The 25,694-nt window shown below is 39.5% G+C and overlaps 1 protein-coding gene across 1 annotated transcript in view; it reads left to right on the forward strand.

Moving 5' to 3' along the window:
• The window catches only part of GRIP1 (glutamate receptor interacting protein 1), a 226,280-nt gene that overhangs the window by 198,193 nt on the left and 2,393 nt on the right, over nt 1-25,694 (forward strand). Inside the window, exons 14-23 of the mRNA XM_051607939.1 lie at nt 1,664-1,733; nt 1,957-2,102; nt 7,234-7,378; nt 8,407-8,546; nt 8,720-8,908; nt 12,377-12,530; nt 14,328-14,528; nt 16,893-17,004; nt 17,148-17,192; nt 19,642-19,875. Coding sequence (XP_051463899.1) covers nt 1,664-1,733; nt 1,957-2,102; nt 7,234-7,378; nt 8,407-8,546; nt 8,720-8,908; nt 12,377-12,530; nt 14,328-14,528; nt 16,893-17,004; nt 17,148-17,192; nt 19,642-19,875 — 1,436 coding nt within the window. The remainder of the gene's footprint in view (nt 1-1,663; nt 1,734-1,956; nt 2,103-7,233; nt 7,379-8,406; nt 8,547-8,719; nt 8,909-12,376; nt 12,531-14,327; nt 14,529-16,892; nt 17,005-17,147; nt 17,193-19,641; nt 19,876-25,694) is intronic.

Raw genomic sequence — 25,694 nt, forward strand, 5'->3', positions numbered from 1 at the left:
TGTGGTTGCTGTAGATGAATATATGTCATTTTCCATCAAAGAAAACAGTTATGAGCTGCTAAAGTAATTGATGTAAGCATTTTGTAGATGATCCTCCAATATGGGGAGCTTTTTAGGTGATTGTCAGTTGGGCATTGGAGCCTAATGGAAAAGTACCTTCTGTGAATGAATGCCAGGGCCTCAGTACATAGAGCAGACGTGGCTGGGGGCAATTAAAGAGCCATACTTAGTGCTTTCAGGAGAACTGAGCACCTTATACCATGTGGCCATGTTTTAATATCACCACATTCTTCTCTAATAAAACAGTCCCAAAAGTCAGTATGCATTCACCATATGGACTACCTCCTGGCCAGAGCAGCTGTAGGTGGTACACATTTCCCAGTGGCAAAGAATGGGTGCTACACTATTTGCTAAAAATGTCTCTTGTCACCTTCAAGTTCTGAGCCCTCTACTTACCATATCAGATCTTCAAGTGCAATCTTCTGTCAGCAGATGGATGAACCCTCCAAAACAATGCACTGATTGAAGCTACTCAAAGAAACAGTCCTCTGGAAGCAGTCAGTAATTGTTGTCTTCTTCCCCTGAGGTAGTTAACTGCTTCCCATGCAACCAGAAATCAAGCAGAATTGCTTAGCAGCATTGTGAATGGCTTGCAGAACTGACTAAGGAAAACCCGTCAAATACTCTTGCACAAGTTAGTTACGAAAAGCAGTAACTGGCATTATAGAGCAGAGCATCCTTTTCTCCATGATGGACAGATCACAAATTGAAAATTATGTCAGATACCTCCCAGAGGACATGAGATAAGTGTGCAAGGAGAGGATTGGTGGAGAGTTTACTAATCTGACCGTTGCTGGAACTGATTGGGTTCTAGTAGGTATCCCCAGTACAAAGTGGGGGAAAGTCCCCCATGCTTAAGGCCCAGCAGGAGTGTAGAGGAGCAAGATAACTCGTAAGAGACACATATTTACTTCAGAGGAAGTAGCAAGACACAAGGAAGCAAGCATTGGTCTGATGTAAGCTACATCTGTGCAGATATGATACTGCATATCAGCCCAGTGGTATGCATGGCAATTTTCCACAGCATCTCATTTATTGTGAAGTAGGCAGCACTCACCCAGGCAGCACTGTCTTCATACCTCTGCCTTAAACACTGAAGGAGACAGGAGTGGAAATAAAGAATGTGGTCTAGCTCACTCTGGAAATTTTTGCCAGAGCAGCTCTGTTGGTCAGGGATATAATAAAACATGATTTATGATGGACAGAAATATTCTGGCCAAAGATCCACATTAGCAGTTGTGCTGAAGTTCTACTACTAGAAGCTCACAGCAGTTTATGGTAGATCACTGGAGCTGTACCATGATATCTTCACATGGTTCAGGTTCACTCCTGGCCTAACCCACAATTCAGACAGGTCAGGTTAAATTCACTTCACACCAGTCACTTTAAGTTCTGGCATTTTCTAGTTGTTGTGAAGTAGAGTATTCTGTCCTACTAATACCCTGCTGCTATTTGTTTATATTCATGTACATATAATTTGGGGAAAGGGGAGAAATGTAATACAGGAAACCAACGTCTATGAAATACTGATTTGTGGACAGTATTAGCCCGTCTGCATCTCTAGAAATAAAAAACAGATACTTGTGTGTATGCTTTATTACAGCTCCATCCAGTAGAAAACCAGGGGACCCTCTGGTTATTTCTGATATCAAGAAAGGAAGTGTTGCTCACAGGTAAGACATTCAAGCTCCCAGTAAAAATCTGTCTCCATTGTGTAGCCAGTATGACCCAAGTTGAACATCGGGAGTTTGTAAGAGTACAAATGTACAAATGAAATGTACAAACAAAATTAGTTCTAAAAATTCCATCTCAATTCTATAAAAATGTCCATACCTCCTAAGATACCTTGCTTTTATATTACTAGAATGTCATGCAAGCTTGTTTGCTTCTTCACAGAACTGGAACACTCGAACTAGGTGATAAGTTGCTCGCAATAGATAACATTCGACTTGACAATTGCTCAATGGAAGATGCTGTCCAGATCCTTCAGCACTGTGAGGACCTTGTAAAGTTAAAGATCCGCAAAGATGAAGACAATTCTGGTATTAACAATGAGCCTGTTGCAGATTCTTGTGTATTTTCAGGATTTTTAGAATATCGTATTATTCTTTTGCATTTACATTTTAGTGAAATGTTTTCTCTACCCATGGCTGATTTATGCTAACGCTAATCTGAAAAAGTCAAACTAAAAAGAATTTTAGTGGTGTATCAAGTTTTGCATTTCTCAGTGGCTAGAGTGCCTGCAAGAGCTGCACTGCAAAATGAGATCTTCACTTTTCTGGAAAAGCAACTCCCCCTCAGGTGCAGCCATATAAGGTTAATCTTTCTCTTATCAACTTAGTGAGATTGTCTCTTCTTTTAAGTTTAAAATCATGGTTAGTAAAGCATGGATCCATAGGCCTCAGTTCTCTGGTAGAGTGATGAAGTGCATGCTTTATCCATAAGGTTGCAAACTTCACTTCACTAGACTGTTCACATGCTTAAATAGCACACTGTGCTGGATGGCCAGTGGAGGAGCCATGTCTGATAAGCCCAGTGAGAAGTAATGGAGCTGCCATCATTCTGTACACCTACATCTATTAATATTCCTGGATCTTCCTAGTTATGGATTCCATAAGAGCAGACTTTCTACCTGGAGATAATAAAGCTAGTTCCGTTATGCATTCTAGTGGCAAAGGAAGTTAGACAATTACAACTACCATTACTGCTGGGATTTATCTTACAGCTTTACACAAAAGCATGAATTGTAGATTCACTTGTCTTAAGCTCTATACAATCTCACAGCAAAAAGGCATAGCCTGCTGCACTTTATTATTTAAAATCAAGTGCAACTATTGGAATGGTGTTTAGAATAGCACTAAAATGCTCTTTCCCTTAGCTGCTTTTGAAAGCAAGAAGAGAGTATCTTTGCAGTATGATCAGTACAAAGCAAGGGCAGATGCATTTAGCACCTTGTGCAAATGGGCTTTCAGAAGTAAATTTTGATCCAGCGAAATGAATAGCTGCTGCTCAGCAGGATATTGTGGTTAGGTCCTCCCAGGTGGTGAGGTGGGATTTGCTATGCAGAGTTGGTCCATCTTGGGCAGAGGCTGGCCAAACTGGCCAGTGGCTATGCATCCAAAGAGTGCTTTGCAAAACTGAGCAAACCAGGTATGTTATAAAGAGCAAACTTGGTAGAAGATTGTGTGTCATGTCATCCCCCTGCTCCCTCTCAACTTGACTTAACCTTTTTCTAGAACAGCCTCCATTTCCCTTGAAGTTGGTACCCATTTTCTTGTTTTCTGAAGTGCAGATTTCAGTCTCCACCCATGTAGAATAACATCTTTGCTTTCTTAGGCATTGCACACCATGGTACCTGGCACAGATTTTAGTCTGAGTGGGATTCTTATTTCATGGTTTTCTCTCACACGTTCAAATTGCTTATTTTATAATTACATCATATATCTATATCAAGATTCTCACACAACTACAGTGTCCTGTCTAGGCATGATTGGTGTGACTGAACAGACTCAAATGTAAATGGGTGGCTACTCAGAGATCAACTGAACAAAGTTCTCTATACAATGGTTCTTATAACAGTTGACGAAGTTTAAAAGTGTAATTGAAAGTATTTATAGCAGATTTCAGTTACTTTGAAATCTAAAATTAATAGCTCCTGGAATTCTAAAGAAAAAATACTTTAAAAAGCAATGGCAAAACAGTAGCAAAGATGTAGCAAAAAATTGACCTCAGTTAAAATAATTTTTTGATTGTTTGTTTTCCATTTGTTTATTTATGGAAGTCTGTTCTCTGTGCTTCTCAAACTCAACAGAAAAAAAACAAACACATACATAAAGTCCCCAAGAAAATAAAAGCTTGATGATAATAGATGAGTAGACATGGAACAATCCAAAACAATTTCTAAATAAGAATGAGATTAATTTAAATTTTTTTAACCTCTAATGGCATGCTTTGTTGAGGAGGGGAAGTCAGGGAGCAGAGGTTCTTCCTCACTAGGTTGTCATTTCCTCCCTGTCTTTCAGACTCTCACTTGATATTCATTTTAAGGTATCTTTAGCTTCTGGTAGTTCTTTCTGCCTTCTCTTTTTCCTTCCTCTGCTTGCTCTCCTACTCTTCCCTTTACCAGACAGCCCAGAGCTGTGTTCCTTAGAGCCAAGCATGCAGGTGAGGCCAACAGCAGAGTAGCATATGTCATGTGCTCCTCCAGACCATGCTCTTCTTTGCACTTTTGTCTGTATGGATCATATGTTGCTCTGAAGAGCAAAAGACTAGTGGACAGGGCAGAGGTGCTGCAGCACAGAGGGTCTACTTTCATTATATGTGGTTTCCAAGAATAATCCACAGTTCTATCACAAGAAAAGAAAGAAAGAAAATCTCAAAAACACAAGACCCCGAAACATGGCAGTTTGATTATATTTCCTCTCCAGATGGGAGTATGTTTTTAGCAGTTTTTCTCTTTTTCTTCCTGTCAGCTTCCCAATCTGTGATAATTCTATCTCTGATTAAACAAACGGCTGCCACCCTTTCTAGCGTATCCAAGTTCTTTGCTTTCACAGCAAAACTGGTCTTCACTGTGAATTTAGGCCACATACATGCCATGTTCTTGGATAGCTCACGTTTCTGCTGCCTCAAAAGAGCACTGAAGATAAATTTGTTGCATCTGTGCTGTTAATTTTCTTAACTAGGGTTAAGCAGAAGACAGAAATAATAGACCAGTCTCCTTTGCAGTTATTCACTAAGATCTATAAACTTCCAACTCTTCATGTGATAGGGCTGCTGAGTGATTAATAACTTCTTGTTCACTTACTGTTGATAGTGGGGAAACATCGGTATTGTGTCAACCCTTAGCAAACAGCAGTTCCTGCATTTTCAATTAGCTTAGTGGATTACTTTTCATCCTTCAGCCAAAGGCTTGTATCATGTCAATGCCATGTGTAAACATTATATGCATTAGATCCCAGAGGATTTGTCATTGTTCCATAAATGCTCCAGCGAGCAAGAGCTGCATTCTTCGGCTGTGCAGTGGCAGCTTACATGCTAGCCCACTGTATGCCAGCCAGAGGCTTCCAGTGGGATCTTGGGAGCTGGGTGCTTCTGGAAAGAGCATGTCAGTTAAAGTGTCGTTGATGCAAACTGTGCCACAACACTGATGATAGTGCTCCAAGTAGGAATACTAGGCAAACATACTAGGCATGAAAATCCCAGTATTCTCTGATGAACAAATACCACTAATTCTCCTCTCCTTTGATTCTATGTGTGTACCATTTTCTTTATGTGGATAGCAAGGGGGAAGTAGGAGGGGAAGCTAAACTCCCTTTGAACCTTTGCTAGTGATGCAGGTGTCTTCCTTTTAAAGTTTTTTCATCTACAGGAACAGAAAGGGGAACATTTGAATTTTCTAACTTGTCTCAGGTTAGTTCTAGTAACATTTACAGAACATGTGTCCTAGACATTTTCCACACTCAGTGAGCCATTCAAAATGTCATTACCCACAGATCTAGGAAAAATTGCCCGCCAGGCCAGACATCCTGGCTGAATACCAATGTCATAAGATGAGCAAAGGATCATTTGTCATTTTGATCTGAGGAGAAATCTGACATTTTAAATTTTATAATAACCCTTCATAACTCAAAGATACTACAGTTGATTGCTCTCCTGCTGTGATATTTGTTGATAGCATGTAAAGAGCACGCACTCTATAAATACAGGAGTGTTTCTTGTTGCTGCACAATCTTTTATGTGTTGTTTAGGGAAAACACGTTGTATTTCATGGAATCACAGAATGGTTTGGGTTGGAAGGGACCTTAAAGGTCATCTAGTTCCAATCCTTCTGCATTGGGAGGGAGGTTAAGCTTACCCAGTTATGAATTCTTCTCAATTTCTCATCGTCATTTGGTGAGACTAAATTTTGAAAATACTGCAAATTAATTCATGCAATATTATGAAATCAAATTTAATGCAGTTGTTATTCAAGTTATTTGATAATTCAGAATTCAGAATCTTTTTTTTATTCTGTTACAAAAGCTTAAATCTTGCCCATCAAAGCCACAGGATATATTTCAGGTTCACTTAGTAAGACAGCTGCTCATCTTATCTTGATTTTTTTACCTTTTCCACAATCTTTTAAGGAAGTTTGGTTTTAAAACTTTTGAATTACCTTTGATTCTAAGTACCTTCCATTGAGTTCAAGAAACAGATGAGTAATGATATTTATACAATATTACTAACTTGTTGTCTCTCTAATAATGTGCCCTTGAGGCAGAGAAGGCCCCATGGGCTGCATTAGGCAGAGCGCTACCAACATATTGAGTGATGTCATCCTTTCCCTGTGCTCAGCACTGGTGAGAGGCTCCTGGAGTGCTGGGCCCAGTCCTGGGCTCCCCAGTGCAAGAGAGACGTGGACGTACTGGAGCAGGTCCATCAAATGCCACAAAGATGATGAAGGGACTGGAGCCTCACTCCCAGGTGGGAGGCAAGGCTGTGAGAGCTGGGACAGCTCAGCCTGGAGAAGGCTCAGGGCAGAATCTTGCCAATTTATATTAACAGTTGAAGGGAGAGCAAAAAGAGAACAGAGGCTTTTTTAGTAGTGCCCAGTGACAGAACAAGAGGCAATGGGCAGAAACTGAAATACAGGAGGTTCCTCCTGAACATCAGGAAACACCTTTTTACTGTGGGAGTGACCAAGCACTGCCACGGGTTGCCCAGGGAGGTTATGAAGTCTCCATTCTTGGAGATATTCAAAAGCCACCTGGAGACAGCCCTGGGTAACCTGCTGTAAGTGGCCCTGCTTGGGCAGGGGTTTGGACCAGATGACCTCCAGAGGTTCCTTCCAACCTCAGCCATTCTGGGATTCTGTTATAAAATAGCCTGAAATTACATTTTAATAGGAAAGAAGATAGAAAGATTTGAAACAGAGTAAAATTTAATCTTAATAGAACAAGGGGAGCTTTTTCTATTAAATTCCATGTAATCAAGTTTTGGCAATAAAAAAGTAATTGCACAAGAGAGGGTTTTTTTTTCCAAAATAATCTGGTAGAATATGATTAAGAAGTGTATCTGAAATGTAATCCTTTGAAAATGTTGCTTGATTACCAGTTACTAGACTGAATGTGCTATTTTTTTCATTCCCTCTTTCATAAGAAACCAATTGCATCCCCTTGGCATTTATTGCAGATGAACAGGAGAGCTCTGGAGCAATTATTTATACCGTTGAGCTGAAGCGTTATGGTGGGCCTCTTGGAATTACAATCTCTGGTACTGAAGAGCCCTTTGATCCCATAATCATTTCCAGCCTTACAAAAGGAGGATTAGCTGAAAGGTAAATTGGAAAGCAAATTATTTTTAAGTGTTCCTTTTGTCAAGATGACGATTTATTTTGTTTACCTGAACGTGCTAATTTTTATGGTTTAGCGATTCATTTTTTTATAATTCTCCAATTTTGAGTTTGTAAGCCTTTTGCTGTAATATTTTGATCATTGCCAAGTTCAGGAGCATGAGGAATGTCTTAATAGGATGTTCTTGCACATACTATACAAGACAGAGGAGAGGATTGTGGTCCTGACTATAAATCACCTAGCAAAGACTAGTCAATCCGACTGCAGTCGTACAAGCATTTTATTAGGCTTTTAAAAGCAATAGCCATGTGGAGTAAAATAGGTAAGGAAAGCACTACGTATGTCTAAGTTTATCTGAAAATATGCTGCTTATCATATACACACTGCATCTGTATGTGCACTTACATACACAGTAGTGAGTATTATCTGAGGAGTGGAAATGCTCCTCATGGTAAGTAATGTGTTTTCTGTCACCTGCTATTTCTAGAATTGGTAGAGTTATTGGAACTGGTACCTTTGGTAGTGATTTCAGCGAGAACTTAGAGCACACAGAACAGGACACTGTGCAGCTGGAACAAACACAGAGAGAATTTATTTTCTTCTCTTGATATGATCCATGCTGAAAACCACACTGGTGAAATAGCTGGTTACTTGTTCACATTGCCATTACCTGTTATGTTCTGAGACTGCTAGAAACTCGACACATTTCAGAACTTACTGAGCTGTCTGAGATTGCTCTTAAACAGGTGGGATGCAATTAATATCATCCATAGGTGATTAACTCAAGTACCACAGCAACACAGAAATCCACACCTCCATGCCGCAGCTCTGCTCTTGTCACTACAACAAAGATGACTTGCTTTTAAGTGTCTCTTACAAACAAATTACTCTGTAACACAGCTATAAAAGCAAAATGAAATACAGAAATGAGACTTTCCTGCTCCAAATATGCAAAGAAATTACCTTTGTTGCTTTTTATGCTCTTCAGTGTTTTACTTCTCTCTTATTGTAGGACTGGGGCAATTCACATAGGAGACAGAATCTTAGCAATAAATAGTAGCAGTCTGAAAGGAAAACCATTGAGTGAAGCCATTCATTTATTACAGATGGCAGGAGAAACTGTCACCTTGAAAATCAAGAAGCAGACAGATGGTGAGTATGGCCAAGGGTGGCATCAGTGGTTTTTAATTTGTGTGTTCTTACAGATTAACAAGCATTTAGGCCATCCCATGAAAAATGTTGTGTCACTAGTAAAAAGCATATTCTTAGAACTGCAGTAAAGCAAGGACCTCCACCCGCTTTTCTTTTTTTATAACCCTCTTCAGCTACCAGTCCCAAGAAATTTTCTGTCCCCGTGGGTCACATGACTGAATTGAGTGATGCTGAAGATGAAACCTCTGCAGCACAGAAATCTGGCAAACTCTCAGACATCTATTCTGCTACAGTCCCAAGTGTTGACAGTGCAGTGGAGTCGTGGGATGGCTCTGGTATTGATACCAGCTTTGGGAATCAAGGTACTAAGAAGAAGGCAATTGACCTTTAAAGTTGAAATTATAGCCTTCATGGTTGACCTTCCTTTGACTTAAAATGAACTTTATCTGCACCAACTTTAAACCTCGTACTTTGTAATGTGCCGATATCTCATTATGACCAAACACCTCACCAGGCAGCTTGCTTTCTTACACTTGGTTGGCCTCAGATTCATTCTTTCATGACAATGTGATGTGTTATGAAGCATTTATCAATACATTAACAGGCTTTTGTTAACTTTACTCACAACTGAATAGCACAGCCCATAGCTCATCCACAACTAAATGGGTGTATCCTTCAAATACAGATCAATACAAGGCACAGAACACACTGAAGATGTTCCTGAATTTGCTCATATACAGTAATTTTTAACTGACAACAGATTTATTATAAACTGCTGAGGGGGGAGCATTAGGCATTGCTTGCGATTTATAAAGCTGCTGCTTCTTCATTCCTGCAGTATTAGCATCTAACTTTCAGCTCTCACAAGCAGTCATTCTGTTTAAAGATATTGTTTTCCTTAATGCTAAATTTTCTACTTCTGTTTGACTGTTGTCTTATATAGGATTATCAAATAATTTCATTTTAGTTTATAAGACACATATATTTAGGTAGCAAGGGATATAGACATCTTGTAATATTCTAGATAACAAGAGAAATAACTTCCACACAGCTTCAGTTTTTTATTTAACTCTCCTCAAAATGTTATTTCCATAGTGAAGTAGGTATTCCTACTACCTGGTAGGTATTTGGACAGGTAGATCTTTACATCAGGTAATTTTTTCTCCCATGCTCTGGTTGCACACATGCTTTTCCTATTATTTCTCTGTTTCTTTCTTTTGCTTTCCAGGAGCATGGGTAGTAGCTCATGGACAGCTGTCTTGTACCCTCACACAGAGAAACTGAGCTCTGCCCAGCAGAAATCCCATATAGACTCAATGATAACACTGGCACTTTCTTCTGGGAAGCAGAAGGTTTCCTCTGAAACCTGCTGAGCTACTTGAGATCAACAAGTAGTTGATGTCACTATTAGTGGCCTTTTTTTTATGTTCTTTAATTTTTATTTCTTAGCCTTCCTACATGTATTTGGCATTAACTTACTTTAAATACAACAGTCTTGATACATTTAATTATAGCTCATGTTTTCTACAATTTACTTTTAATTTACTGTTACATATAACATTTTAATTAGTATTGGGCTGTATTCTCCCTGTATAATTTGTGTTTCACTGAAGTTAGAGTTGGGATGAATATGTCCTTTTTTCTGTTTTTAACTGTTTTGGTCCATTTATCAAAAGAAATCATGTTAGATTTTCATCTGATACTTTAAGTTCTAAGGATAAGTATTGATGAAAGTACCAAAATTATTATTATTTCCTGGGTGAATTGATGCTATTTGGGGCAAATTGTTCTTTCCAACTCTGGAAAGGATTGAGGCCCATACTGCTTTCCTGAGCCCTGGTGATTCAGATGCCATGCCAAACCTAAACTAGTAATTCAAAGCAGTTTTTTTTTCTAACTCCTTTGAAAAAAATCAGCCCAATCTTGGCTGAATACCCTGCACTTCTGCTAAACAGCCTGCGTGTAATCAGATTTGGGCCTTATCCTCTGCTGTGTACTCATGTGACCCACATTCCCCTTAAAGTTCATTTTGTCTTGACCTACCAAGTTGAATTTGTTTTCCCTCCAAATATTTTTTGGCATGTTTGGCAAGCACAGGCTAAGCAAATGGAGGTGTTTGGGGATTGTTTCTGGAGCACCAGATATCAGATAATGCTTTATGCCATTAGCTGCTAATTTAATGCTGGTGAGCAGTGGGTTTTATTCTTCAATTAATACCCCATTTTGTATCTTTCTCTAATGTGTCTGCCTTACTGATCTGGCATTTTCCCCACACAGCAGTCACATTTTCACAACCAAAACCCTTTCTAGAATCTGGGAATATGTTAATATCTGCCAGTTAGCTGGAAAATGCAAACAACTGTGTAGTTACATGGGATTTCATGGACACAGGTCTAAACTGATTTATGGAAGCAAATTGCCCTGTATAGAGAGGTGACAGCAGTGATATTTGCTAGTCGTCAACAAAATAGAATGTCCTAATCCAAGATGCATATCAGAAAACACTAACTATAGAGCTAGGAAAATATTATGTTCAGATGAAATGCATATAGTTATAGAGGTATAGATATAGATACAGATGTGGGTATAGATACAGATAGCTAAGGTCTACCATAATGAACTTTCCTTACCCAATCAGCATCAGCTTGTGACAAGCTGATCCATGTGTTCTGCTTGATCCATCACTTGGAAGCCAGACTGTCTGGTTCCTATTTGGAATTCAAATTATGCTTAATTCAGTTAAAGAAATACTACTGAATTAATACCAACATGGCTCATACAGTAAAAGCACCCAGAGATAAACTCTTCAGATATAAAGGCTGTCTGATACCACTTGCACAGCCTTGAGATACTTGGAAATGGCTGACAGAGAATCCCTTTCTGCAGGGTGAGATTTCCAAGGGGGTGTATTTGTCCTAAGCATGTGTGCCCATCATGAGACAGGCCTTTTCTCAGCTCTCGGAGCCCAAACAAAAAGCAGGAGCTCTGCTAAGTCCAGGTCCCCCTTCCACAGAGGGGCAGGGGCACAGAGATTCCCATGTTGCCCTTCATGCAGGGCAGTGCAGGGCTGTGGCAGCACAGTCCTGCCTTTGTATTGATGAGTCCTTGCCTCAGCATTGCGAAGATGACCACCCCCCCTCCTTGTTCTGGCATTACTCCAGTTAATGGTCTCTCAAGAGCCTTTGCATCATGGCAACTTCTGCATTTTTGCAGTCATTCCACAGGTTAGTATTATTGTGCATAGTTGACACTAATATGTCACTAATTTTTGGCTGCATTGCTTCCAAATTTGAGTAAGTTACCAGCGGAATTAAAAACTTTCTTGCCAGTTACCTGAAAAGTCAAATGTATAGGTTTTTTTAAATGCATCCTTGCACACACTTTTTCCAATAGATCTGAAGCACATTTTTCTTAGTAGCCCAGGTTTAGCTTTGAGCATGTCACACATGACCATGTTGGCACATAGATAACACATCCATAACACAATGTGATTTATTCACTAGAATTCAATTAATTATGTAAATTTGGAAATCGAGAAATTATTAAAATCTCCAGAACTAAACATCAGAATCAACTGAGACACAAATGGTAGGATAACGGTGTTGGATGGATATATCTAAGATTCTACTTTCAAGTGACTTGCACAGGAGAAGCTCTAGAGCAAACCTAATTTCAGGTCATCTGTTCTTCTGACTATATGACTACTACTGCAAAATAAAAGGTAACAGTCATGAGTCCACATCCAAGTCCTAGAGAAACCAGCTCCAGAGTTGTGCTTTTCTGTCATCACAGCATATACAGTGCTGTAAACATACAATTCATCTTTTTAGGACACAGCTATCAAGCTTCAGGATACACCTTCAATGCCTATGAATGGAGGAGCCCTAAACAGACTAGTCTGTCCCCTCCAAGCCAACCACGAAACCACCCATTTCATGATACAGGGCTGAGTGATGATGAATGGGACAGACCTACAGCAAGCAGGTGAGTTCACATTCAAGTTTCTGTTTCCTGATTTGCAGCTGTAGCAGGGCCTCAGAAATGAACACTTACTGTCTGAAATTAAGTTATGTTTTTCTAACGCAGCTGTAAAAGCTCTTCCTTTAAATATTAGATACAGTATTTATACTGAATAACATTTCTTAGGGTAAATTAGTGATATTTCTAGAAGATTATGATACCAAAACAAATAGATCTATTTATTTTTTGTTACTTCAGACTAAAAAGCACAGCATTTATCTCTTTAAGAATAAAAAACAAAACAAAACAAAATTTAAATAGGACATTCCTCTTGGTAAGTTTTAAAAAAAACAAGCCCTGCACTGTTTTCTACTTCACAAAAATAAACTGACAAATAAAGCAGCTGAAAAAACCTGGCATGTTAATGTTTTGTCTTCCATGAAAATTCTTCATTTTGGTTTGGGCAAAGAAGCAGAAATTACGGTTGTCTTCCATAAATGTTTGAGACATCTGCAGTGATTCAGTAGAACAAAGTGACCCAGGTAGAAATGTATTCTCCAAAGTCATGGGAGTTTGCATTCCGCTTCTTCGGAGAAGTAAATCTCTTCTTCAGTGAATTTCTCTGCAGGCAAAAGAACTTCCTGAGGGAAGAATGCTTAGTTGACAGTGCTTGGAGGTAGTGAAAGATCCAAAAACCCAAAAGTCTCTTATTCTCTATTCTAAGGATGATCCTTAGAATAGATGGAACCACTGCAGAGACTTGGGAAATTTCTGCCAAATAGTTCTTCCTCAGACAAGGGAAGATAGACGTCACAGTCGGAAGGACTTCTATGCTCTTTGTACTCATCATCAGGACTAGCAGACATACATGTCCTTCACTGGAAATACCATTTATTGGTGTAGCAGCACAATGAGCCTGAAATCCCAGTCTATGAGAAATTCAGGTGTCATACTAAAGAAAACCTTTCTGGGTCCTGTATAAATATGCTGGATAAGTAAATCCCTAGGGTCCAGTCTACTAGCTTTGAAATATACATCAGGGCAAGGCTTAGATGCCTGTTCTGCTTTTCAGAATCTGCATGACAAATCCTGACACAGCAGATTCCTCAGTGGCATTTTATCTGGAAGCAAGTCTGGCAAGGTGATAGCTAAGATCTGGGCAAGAGTGAACTCTCAGCCTATATCCAGGCTCCATTGGTCCCTACTCATGAGAAGCATATTAGAAACTTTCATAGGCTAATCATGGGCAATATTTAATAAAGGAAATTACTGTAGTTTCATTCATATATCCCATTCTTGGCAACTTAATACCTTTAATTTAATAGCAGCATCTTTATCCACAGTTAAAGCCCATCTTTTGTGTCTCAGCTGAGAGGCAGCCATAGATTCCAAAACCTACTGTTTTTCAGTTACAGAAGTAGTAGGCAAAAAAAGTTGATGAGCAGTGAACTGGGGAGCTGGATTGTAAAATACAGAATCTTCTAAATGAAAAGCATGTATTCTACTACTGTTTTAAATCGCTGATCAACAGAGAGTATGCACATTACAGAATCTTGTTCTACCTGTCAATGTGACCTACACCTGAGATATATGGCACAAATTAAAATAATGATTATTTTAACCCTGTATCTGTAAAATGGATTTTGCCATGCCTTATGGTGTTCCTATACCAAGTGCTGGAGTATTTGAGAGGGACATGTCTGTTCTTCCAGCCTGTTACAGGGATCCCCAGAAAGCCACCTCTTCTCTGCCTCTAGCTAAGCAACTTATCTTGTTTTCTAACACTAAAATGTGATTTTTTCTTACCTTTATTTTGTGTAGCACAGCTTCCAAGAATATGTGGCAACAGAAAGATCCTGAGACATTGGGAGAGAATCAAGAAAACCATTTAAAGCAAACTTCCACAGAAAGATCAGGTGCAGAGAGCGTCAGGAGCATGAAGAAAGAGGGCAAACTGTGGAAAGGTGCCTCTGGTGGGCAAAGGAAAGGTGGGGGACAGCTGGAAGACTGGAATACTTCCAGGTAGGACAACAAAGAGTGCACAAGAGCGAGATCCAGCTGGGCTGGGATCAGGGAGGAAGAGAGGGGGAAGAAAGGAAAAACAGTTGAAATAAGAAAAAAGGAGAAAAACAGATCATTAACATCATTAACATGCTGTTAAGTGACAGTGAAATTTCAGTTGGCAAGTGGATGAAACCAGAGAGCTTACACTGCTCTGTAGCCTGGTATCTACCTATCACTGGCACTTAGGACAAGTTTGTTAGAGTTCCTGTTCCAGGGAAAATTCTTTGTACATTAAAACAATACTTATAGGAATGAGTCTCCCAGATCCTAGAACATTCTATCACCTCCTGAATTAAAGATTTTGTCTCTCATATGGTAATAAGAACCAAGTCATAGGCACCTGTGTCTTCTTATCTACCCCACTACATCTCCTTAAGCATTTGTATGCATCCAGATCTCTGATGGCTCTTTGAATAAGCATCAGAAAACCAAATATATATTCGTTATAGGTCAAACAATATTTCACATGACATAAAATCAATTTCTCTACTTTCATGAAAAAAAGCTATCTAGATGAGAAATTATTTTGGTACTTTTTTTTTTCTTTCTTTTTTTTTTTTCCTGGTGCACTAGCTCAGCTACAAATTTATTTATTCATGTGGCTGCAATGGAGATGCAAAAGTTGAGCATATCACGCTCCAGGAGACAAGACTCAGAGAAAAGGCAAAAGAGGAGGTGTGGACAGAAAAAGGAATTGTTTCAGCTAAAAAGAGGTCCAGATGCTCCTGAAAACAAATGCACCTCCTGCTCTAGGAAATCCAGTCTTTGCTGTTGCAGACAGTTGCCTTAGATAATCTTGTTCCATTTTATATTACAAGAACTCAAGTTCCATTTTACATTACAGTAAATATAAGAAAAGGTATTGTAATGAATACATTAGCCTGTGCTCACCATTGATTATTAAAATAACTACTTAGGTTTATTGAAAGAGCTAATTTCAGAAGTCAAGGATCTTTCTAAAATACTGTTTTAAATACTTTCTTATCTTGCCTGGGAGGAATTGCATCTGTGATCTGAGTAGGTATTCTCACCATTGCTGTATCTATTGCAATATCTTAGAAGAGACACTGATGCTAGATGGAGAATCATAAGAGATTGAAATGGCTGACCATTGTCTGCTTGACTGATCGTAACTGTAAGAAAGCATCTCTGAGGCAGAGTATCATGTGTGTGAAGCATTCAAGCTGTTGACTGTTGTGCTGGGCAGTTCTCCTATTTAAAAGTCATTCTGTTAACAGTGTTACGTTCACACTACTCTGAGTAATACACTGTTTGTCAAGCAAGGCCTCAAATTCTTCCATAGTAGCCTTTGCTCTGTTGATGTGCTGTTAAGCACCACTAGCTGCAGTCCATGGGCAGCTACTCCAAACAGCTTGCTGCCACCAAAGGGCTAATTCTCATTCATTCCTTCCTCATCCTTCTCCTGTGTAATCATAATCATCTCCCTCCCATTGCGCAGCTCTGATGCTTGTGTGAACCTTCATTGATTAAGCTGATTCCCTTTGCTAAGACAGCAAAAAACTCCTGCTTCCTCCCCACACAAACATACACGCTGATGGTATTTATTTGGGCTGTGTTGCAGTCCAAAGTTGACATTTTTTACCAGACCTCTCTTCCTGGGCAACTTCCTTAAACATCGCTGTAACCAACATCTTGCTCAAGAGTGCCAGTAATAAGGTTTCATTCCATTTATGAAACACCAGAGACCCAAGTCTCCACACAAGACAGTTGCATCCCTGAAAGTTTCTCTGTGTTTGTGTGTGAAATGACAGGAGCAGTTTATATGATGGCAGTCAGGTGGGCTTAAATCGATCATGATAAATGCACCTTAGGCTGAAGGAATCGGGTAGAAAGCACCACTATCCCTCTTTTGCAAAATGCTGTTTGCAAAATGTGGGCACTTTTCATATTCCCTGGGAGAAGGTGTGAGGTTGAAAGGTGTTATTGCAAATATTTGTTGCACAGAGCAGCTCTGCACACACCTACTAGTTGATTCATTAATTTTCATAGGGAGGCCCGAGTTTCAATCCAGTAAAAATGTGTATTGAATTGTTCTTGGAATCCATTTATCTCCTTACTGAATAACTTGCTGCTCAGATCCTGCCAGCTGCTAGTGACTGCCAGGTTATGAGAAGACTTGTCTGTCCCATGCTCTGCATGTCCATCCAGCCTCTCCTGATCAGCAACTCTTCCCCACTCTCCTGTCTACCTACCGTAATGTTCTGTCCTTCAAGTTGCAATCTGTGGCAAGGCACTTGTGTAAAATATATTTTTCAAGGGAAAAAAAGTCCACATTTTTTTAACCTCTCATTGTAAATCTAGCTTCGCAGGTACCCATGATAACACCGAGGCTGACCAGGAGGAAAATTTCTGGTCTCAGGCTCTGGAGGATTTAGAGACCTGTGGCCAGTCAGGAATTCTGAGGGAACTAGAGGTAGAACAATCTTAACCTTTCTTTCCAATTATAGAGAAATATAATGGTTTTGGTTTACATTCATTTTATTTTCTCCTTGTTTTTTTCTTTTAAGTTGCACTAATCACACCAATTCATTTAAAAGCTTTAACCCCTCTCCACAGGACAAGGCTGACAGGCGTCTGTGTTTGAGAAACATGACTCTCTTGGTACCTACCCTTTACCTTTGTATTTTTGCTTGTGCAGCTGCCTCCCCCGCCCCTAACCAGAGCTGTTTTCTTTTGTACAATGCAACCCAAATTCTATAAACATGTTCACCCCAGAGCTTTTGACTTGCAGCTTCTGCTGTGCATAACCATTGATGCTGTCTGCACAGGCAGCAAAAGGTGCAGAACTTCTTAAGTGGCCATGACCTTCCTGCAGCAATGCATCCCATTCTCTGACAGACGCTTTATGCAGCTTTTCTTAGCATGCTGTAGGTTGTCTTTGCAACTGAAACTTAATTTGATTAAGATGAACATAAAAGAAAATCAGCTTTCCAAAATGTTACTTACATTCTTACTGCTCTACCAAAAAAAAAAAGCTGCCAATGTGACAAGTGTTCGTTATACAGCAATTTCTTCACCGTGTAAATAATTTTCACAATTAATCCTGAAGTTAATTAATTGCAAATCTAACCATACTTCATGTTAAGTTTTGAGGGGGGCAGAGGGGGAGGCAAACAGAGAGTAACTTTGGTTCATGTGTTGTTTTTTTTTTTTCATAATCTTTTCTCTAAGTTGTCTAATCAGAACAATTAAGATTATACTGCCACTTAAAGTTACGAAATGAAAGGTCCTAAAATATTTTCTTTTATGTTCTTTTAAATTCCTGGAGCTGCAAAACTGGCAGAATCTCATTTTCATTTTTATGTTATATATAAAGTCCTTTAGCAGCCAGGAGGAATGTGAATGGCATAACTGGGTGAAAGTTTTTCAGTTCAGATTAATTTACTTCCACAGATTTATGGCTTTTGTATTGCATGTACGGGTAGCAAAATGTGATTCTTATGTATTTTTTCTTGCAAACCAGAGAAATGTAGGAGAAAATGTTTTACTGGTTTAATTCCATAGTTAGATACAGTTTGATACCGCAGGCTTCTCTTGCAATTTTCAATATTCAGAGCACAATAAAAGGATATGGATGGAAACAGATAATTCTGAAATGGAAACAGATCGTTCAGGCTGACCAGAATTCAGTTGCTTCAACATGTTGAATTTTCCTCAGCCTTTCACAAAAGTGAAATTCAGACCGGGAGATGCTGGATCATATACAGAATTGCCTTGTGGCACAAGCCACAGCTCTGAAAGGAAAGCAGGGCTCATTCAGTGTGACAGGATGCTGAGAATGGCGATGCCTCCGCTTTATGAAGTGCCAGTGTGTAGTCAAGGACTCCTTATCGTTTTTCATTTCAAGGTCTTCAGCCAAAAAGCAAAGACAGCTGTTATTTGCCAACTCCTCTGGATGGTTGTTCTCCATCAGGGGGTAGTATCAGTCATTACTGAGCACAACTGAGAATGTTAAAGGCTATAATGTATTACCCCTTACTGAAAGTTGTGCTGGAGCCGGGAGAAAGAAGGGTGGCAGACATGCTCATCAGTGTCAGAAGCAAACACTTTTTTGCCTGTTTTGCCCTTATTTTTCCCGCCTTCATTTTTACTTCTCATTTTCAAGCAGGCTGCCTGCATCCTGTCCCAGTCAGAGCTCAGGTTACGGCCTTTTTACTTCCCCTTTTACTTGTCCATTGGCACCAGGGAGAATAAACAGGAGATTGAGCCTGCCCGATCCCAGCAGGGCCGCCTCTGTATGGCAGTTGCGCCAAGGTGCGTTTGCCTCCCATTCCCCAGAGCAGAAAGTCTTCCACAGGAAAGGAGGCTTCTTGCTGTGCATGGGTGCTTTTCAGGTAGGTCCACCCAGTGGATGAGGTGATTCCCATCGTTGTCTTTCAAGATTTCAGCCTCCATGTATTCTTACATCTAACAGAAAAGACTAGCTGTTACTGAGCTTAAAAACAGCAGAGAGACAGAGGCTCCAGTCTCTGAAGTATTAGTGCTAAGCTAAGGCAGTTACTCTTGCAATGTTACGCAAAGTTTCCTTCCAGGCAGGGAGCTTTCCCCAGCCTGAGATGGTGTCCAGGCACCCTTTCTTGCCAATGCTGATTCCAGAGCCGCCTACATACTCTGCTGACTCACAGTCTTTTACCTTGCACGCAGTCTGAATTGTAAATGCCTTTCTATAGCTCCAATTCCAACAAAAGCAATTATGCTGCAACTTAAATGTCATTTTATTTACATGTCAGGTATTTTTTAAATAAACAATTGTACTACACACTCTTCAGTCTGCCAGGGAACTAGCCATTCCAGTGCTCAGTATTCTAGTTTGAAATGCCATCTGAAAACTTTTGCCCATAGGGTTCTGTTATTGTTGTTGTGGTTTGTTGTGGTCCTTTATTTTATAGTGACTTGCAAGCAGATTGAACATCTATCCTCTTGCCTTTTGCTGTGCCCTGAGTGATTGTGTTTTAACAAAGAATAGAGACATTTGTCCTACTGCTATGAATTGACCGCATACTTAACCCACATTCTGTGTTAAAAATTAACCTGTTCATTAATGCTCTAGGCCACAATTATGTCAGGAAGTACAATGAGTTTGAATCATGAAAATCCACAACCTCGTAGCCAGCTGGGAAGACAAGCCAGCTTCCAGGAAAGAAGTACTGTAAGGCCACATTACAGTCAAGCTACTCGTAGCAACACGTTGCCGTCAGATGTGGGGAGAAAGTCCATGGCCCTGAGAAAAATTAAGCAAGAAATGAAAGAAATCATGTCACCAACTCCTGTGGAGTTACACAAGGTCTGTAATTTTCCTTCTCACAGTTTTGAAATAATATATTCAGCACAGGGAATCTCATTATGTGGCAATACAGTAAGCACTTTTTATAATGACTCCACAGATGTAATTTGGGGGCCATGCATATTAGTTCTTACAAACACATTAATGATACATCCTTGTGGGGGAAACAAACAAACACGATGTATCCTTGTCTACTATTTTGTTTTACAATAAATCCTCAGAAGGGACTGCTCTTCTGCAAGGAAGATCCGCTGCTAATTTGAATTGACAATACCAATAACTCATCTCTGCAAAATGTGTTCATTAAGAAAGAAAAGTTTGATTTCTAGAAAATATATTTCTTTAGGAAATTACTCAGGAGAGTTTGGGGCTCCCATTGGTCCTTTTTCAAATTAACACTCATTTTGAATCAAATACATGAGGCTCGACGTACATAATATAGAATGCTGTTTCAAATTAGCTATTGCTGCTCTTCTCTTTGAAATTTCTTTGCTCTAAAAAGGATAATCTTCAGTCTATGCAATTTTTCACTGCTCAAGACTGTTGAAATCACCTGGTGATACTAAGGTGGCTCTTCCTTTATCCAGGAAGTACTGGATAAAGTATCTTTAGATACTCACAACAAACCCCTACCAGCTCATGCCTCAAGTCCACTGAGGCTATAACAACAACCATTTTCCAAAACCTTGGGGAACATTACAGTGCTGTTGGACTTGATGGGAATGAGGATCACATCCCCCGCACCCATCTTCCTCTTAAAAGTTCTGAGATCTTCCCAGAGAGGAGGCAGAGAAATTTTGTTAAGAGGTCACATGTTGTCATTCTCATGGTTCAGTTTCTAGTCCCTGTGGATTTGACTGAGCTTAGTTCATAGTTTGTTCAGTGTAGCTGACAGAGGTAAGGACTCACTGGGGATGGGCTAAAGGAATGTTTGTAGAAAATAGAGGAGAGCAGATCTTACGTGTGGAAAATTAATCAACTGCCAATGTAAACAATCAGTAGGGTGTGTTGTGATAGTTTTATGCTATTCGTATGTCCAATGTGATATGAGGTATAAAGCTACACTAGGCATTTACATGATGTGCTTATATTCAGCAAAGGCCGTTTTCTCCTATGGATCATAAAACCAGTCATTCATGACTGATAAAATAAATCCTTTGCTGGAGAGGAGTCAGATTTCTGTTAATGAGTGGGTATTCTATGATAGCTGCTTGCTCTCAGAGTCCTGGACAGTAAAAAATCCCCTGTCCTTGATCTCATTCTGTTCAGTTTTCTTTTTTTTAAGATTCCCGTGACCTTCCATTTTAGTGATTTCAACATTTTGTTCAGACAATATACCCACTTTTGTCACTGTCTGCTCAAGCAATGTTGACTTTGCTTGTACTGTCTGTCCTGTCATCCACAAGAGAGTAATTTCCTTTCTAAAAATCTAAAAGTTGAACCTGCACCAAGGATTTTCCAAATCCTTACAGTCATTTAAAAAAAAATAGAAACCAATGGTTGACTCTTACAGTCTGGTTCACCAAATTGGGCTTGTATCCCTGTGATGACACACACAGATTAACTCAAGCAGCAGGGACTGCTTTTGGATTCATGCCCATCTTAGCAAGTTCTTATTTGTTACTTTTCTTACCTTTTCTTGTGTAGAAACGTGCCTGTTATTTTCTCTCCCCTCCTTAATTTTTGTATTAGATCTCTAGTTTAACACTACTAACCTATTCAGTTGCTGTTTCTCATGGACACCTTGTCTAATGATAGTTTTCCAAAACAGCCACAGACAGAATTCACTATCAGACAAATGCCTTGATTTAAGTATTTCTCATACCAGGTCTTGCTGGCAAATGTGCTCTGCCCTCTGCAGGCAAATGTCTTCATCAGCTGGGCCACTGACAGGACAACTAATTAAATAAGAACTCTTTTGGAAAACTGTGATGATAAAACAGTCATGGAAATACAAGATAAGACAATTTGCCTAAGACTTACCTCAGCAAGACACTCAAGCATGTATCTGTACACTGCTGAGCTTTCCCAGTTTCTTCACCAGGACAGTTCAGGTGCCTTTTTGCTGTCTCAGTGTAATGAGTTCGCATGCCTCTGTGACCTTCACTTCATACCTTAGTTTGATTGCAGAAATTGGACCAGCTAAGGTCAATGTTCCACTGGTTTTTCATAATCTCATTGTGAGAGAGCAAGAATACATGATTCTACCAAAGAAAAAGGCACACTTAAAAATGAAATGTCCCACTGTATGAGGTAAGAGAGAATAAGACTGAATAAAAACTGCTCAGGCTGCAAACACAAATGAGTAAGTCCAAAGGAGCAGCAGCAGGAGCAGATGACATTATTAGCTTGTCCTTCTCAGCTGTACCCCTGACAGCTTTTCCTTCTCCCTGTATACAGCCCTGAGGATTATTTTGCTGAATGCTGCAAACTTTGCAGCAAGTTAACTGGAATTTTTCATTGCTCTTTTTCTTACTTCACTGCTTTACATTCACCAAACGTGCACTTGAACTGTCTTTTGTCCTGAGGAAAGCAGGAGGAAACCTGAGATAAAGGTTGTACAAATCTCTTTGAACATTTGTTCTTGGTGGTTTAATCAGGAACATTTAATTTAGCTGGATAGCATATTGCTATATCAGTACCCAAATTTAATGAGTGTCTTTAATTGATTTTGTCTACCTAGGCAATCATATAGATTAATATTTTTCTAAAAATCATAGTAGACCAGTTTTTACAAGTTCCTTAGAGCACACATTCCTTTGAGAGCAAAAATATGCACTAGACATCAGATAATTTTTCAATATTATTATTGCAAACAGTCATTAACCTAAAATTACAGTTGGTTAAAATACCTGAATAGCTGATCTGTGCAAAATGTATAAATTTAAATAAGGCTTTTTCCTGCAGATTTGAGAGGGAACAGAGGCATAGAAACACACTCAAAACTTTTAGCTGCTGTTTAAAATTTGTAACTATTTGTTTATGAAATATGAATTAAACTTCCATTTCAGCTTGTTCTCTTAGGCTTCTGATGTAAAATTAGAAGTCTAGCAAATGGCCCATAATGGAGATTTTGCTATTGAGATCAAACCTTGCAAGCAGTTGTGATCAGAAATACAGATAAACCAGCATGGTTTAGGTGTTGCATGAATTGCCTGCAATCTCCTACCCTTAAGATAGGGCTGCAGTACTGGCAAGAAGTGGTAGAAGATGAGAAACCTGTGTGGTAGGGCTTTGCCCACAGCCAGTATGAAATAAAAATCTGAGTATTTCAGACAGCAAGATTTTTACTCTGCATTTCCCTTTGAAGAATATATGCTGCCCTAAAAAGAAATAGCTCCAAAATTGTAACCTGTGATATAAAAGAAAGTTCTGTGCATGACTTGCACCTTAAAAATGTGACAGCTGTCAAACGTGCAACAAAGTGAAATTGCAGCCTCATCCCTTAAGTGAATAATTTCCAAGCTCCTGTTAGATAAACCAAAAGTCAAGAGAAGATGGCTGTAAGGGAAACAGTTTTTTTTTAAAATATTCTAGGATCTGTAGATCTGAAGATCTGTATGCAGAAAATATTCTGTAGATCTGAAGAACCACAGAAATTAGAAAATATTTTGATTCATGAACGTTGTGATTGCAGGGTAATGAGTCATCCCTTTCCAGAGTACTCAATCCATATAAATCAGGGAAGTCCAACCTGAACAAGTGGGGGGCAGTAAAAGACTTTGGATGATCATTCTCAACTTCTTCTGTCCTTGCCCTTCTCTCCCACCCCTCCACTCCACTGCAGTACTTCCCACTGTCCCTCTGCAGCAAAACCCACTTTTGTGCCCTTTGGTATTTGCAGCCCTCCAGTTTTTTGACTCACAAGCTGAGGATGCAGTAATGTGCATTACACACAAGACACAAGTAAGGTGAGCTAATGTGGAACAGCACTTCCTGTAGTTCTGCAGAGCAGAATTTGGATGTATTTTGTTTGCTTTTAGGCCACTCTCTCAAAACAGAAAAAAAGCAACACTTTCTTAGAATGCACAAATGAAGCCAGCATCTGTAGTGCATGCAGAATTATTCTCCACTCTAGCTTGACTTTGATAAGGGCTTGACTGTAATAGAGTCTCCAGTTTGGGGTCTTAAAATTAAATAAAGATGTTGACCTACTGAATAGAGTCCAGAGAAAAACAAGCCTTGTTTCACATTGCTGCAGAGACGGAGAAAATAGAGTGATCTTGTTCTCTGCAGATAGCAGCAGGCTCAGGTCTCAGTAAGGATGATTTAGTTTAAACCCAAGGAAAACATCTGAAGCACTGGAATCAGGAGTGCTTTCATAGATGGTGTGCTCTCCACCACTGAAGATTTTAAAAAGCAGGACAGATAAATGTCTCTCAGAAATGGGTTAGATGCAGTTGATCTTGCCTTAGGACAAGAATGTAGTCTAGATGACTTCACAGTCCCATTTCATATGCTTTTGCAGTTCACCTGAGGCCAGACCCAACTCCCTTTAATTCCAGTGCCTGAAGGAAGACAAGGGGGGGGGAAGAAAAGGACTAAGTGGAAAGGGGAAGTTCCTTTGGAAACTGTGCCATCTGTGCCAGAACAGTGCATAGTACTTTAAGTTTTCTCCTCTTAGGCACTGCCTTACATTGTTACATTGAATTTTCAAGGCTTCTTTATGAAGTGGTTAACATGAAGTGCTCCTGTCCTTTGTGATGGTGAGGAAAAAAAGTTACCTCATTTGAAGAGAATCTGTGGCTTGGTCCAATGCAAATTATTTTTCATTCTTGCCAGGAAATGCACACAAATACGTCAATAAAATCTCTCTCCCTCCTTTATTTTTTTAGTCTTGTAGAATGTTAGCCTTACAGCACTTTCATAGCACCTCAAACATACTTGAGATCAAAGCCATGTTAGACATGCCATGATAGCACAAATGCCTCTGTTGATAACAAATCATTAGTTCCTCAGAGTCCTACTGGTACAGCAGCTGTTGCTACAAATGAAAATTATTCTATGATTAATTATTTTGAATTTGCAGTTAGCTTTTTCAGCAGCTGAAATGCCCACTGACTTCTAACATACACACTGAGAAGGAGGAAGTATGACAGGTTCAGCAAAAAGTTATTTTGGGGAAAGATGGGAAAAAAGATAAACACAGCAGCCACTGGGAAGTTTAACAGGACAGCTCATATAAAAAAAAAGTCACTGGCAGGGAGAAAGCTGTCAGGTGTGGCTTTCTGCTTTGCTCTGCTGTACAGAGGGAGAAAAATAAGGGAAGAGGAGGAACTTGTGTAAAGTAAGGGACAAATACTATGTGTGGGTATTTGTGCTCACCATGGCACAAAACTGAGATGTTTTCACAGCAGCCCAGCAATGCACCATCCACGTCTACATACAAAATGGGTGTCACACCACTGACACAATTTACTTGTATAGATCTGCACTCCTTATGTGAGAGAGAAGCAAGAAAAAAACCCAAACCTCACAGAAACAAAAACACATTCCTACAAAGAAGTCTCTCGGTCTTCTTCTGTGAAATAACTGAATTCACAGAACTACCTGCAAGGACTTGTTCTCTGAACACCTGAGAGCCCAAAACCCTTTTCCTAACTTTTGTTAACTTCTATTTCCCGCTTTTGAATGACCATCTTTTAGATAGTAACTGTTGAGAACACTGCCTGCAAGTTCCTTCAGAACAAGCCTTATTTGTACTTTCTTAAAAGATTGCATTGTAACTCTTATACTGAGCACTTTGGAGATTTGGCTTTACAGGGTGGACCACTGCCAGTGCCAGTTGTGGTTATGTCCTCTGGAAGTTTTGGAAGACA

This window comes from Apus apus, chromosome 1 (assembly GCF_020740795.1).
Source record: "Apus apus isolate bApuApu2 chromosome 1, bApuApu2.pri.cur, whole genome shotgun sequence".
Classification (NCBI taxonomy): Eukaryota; Metazoa; Chordata; class Aves; order Apodiformes; family Apodidae; genus Apus; species Apus apus.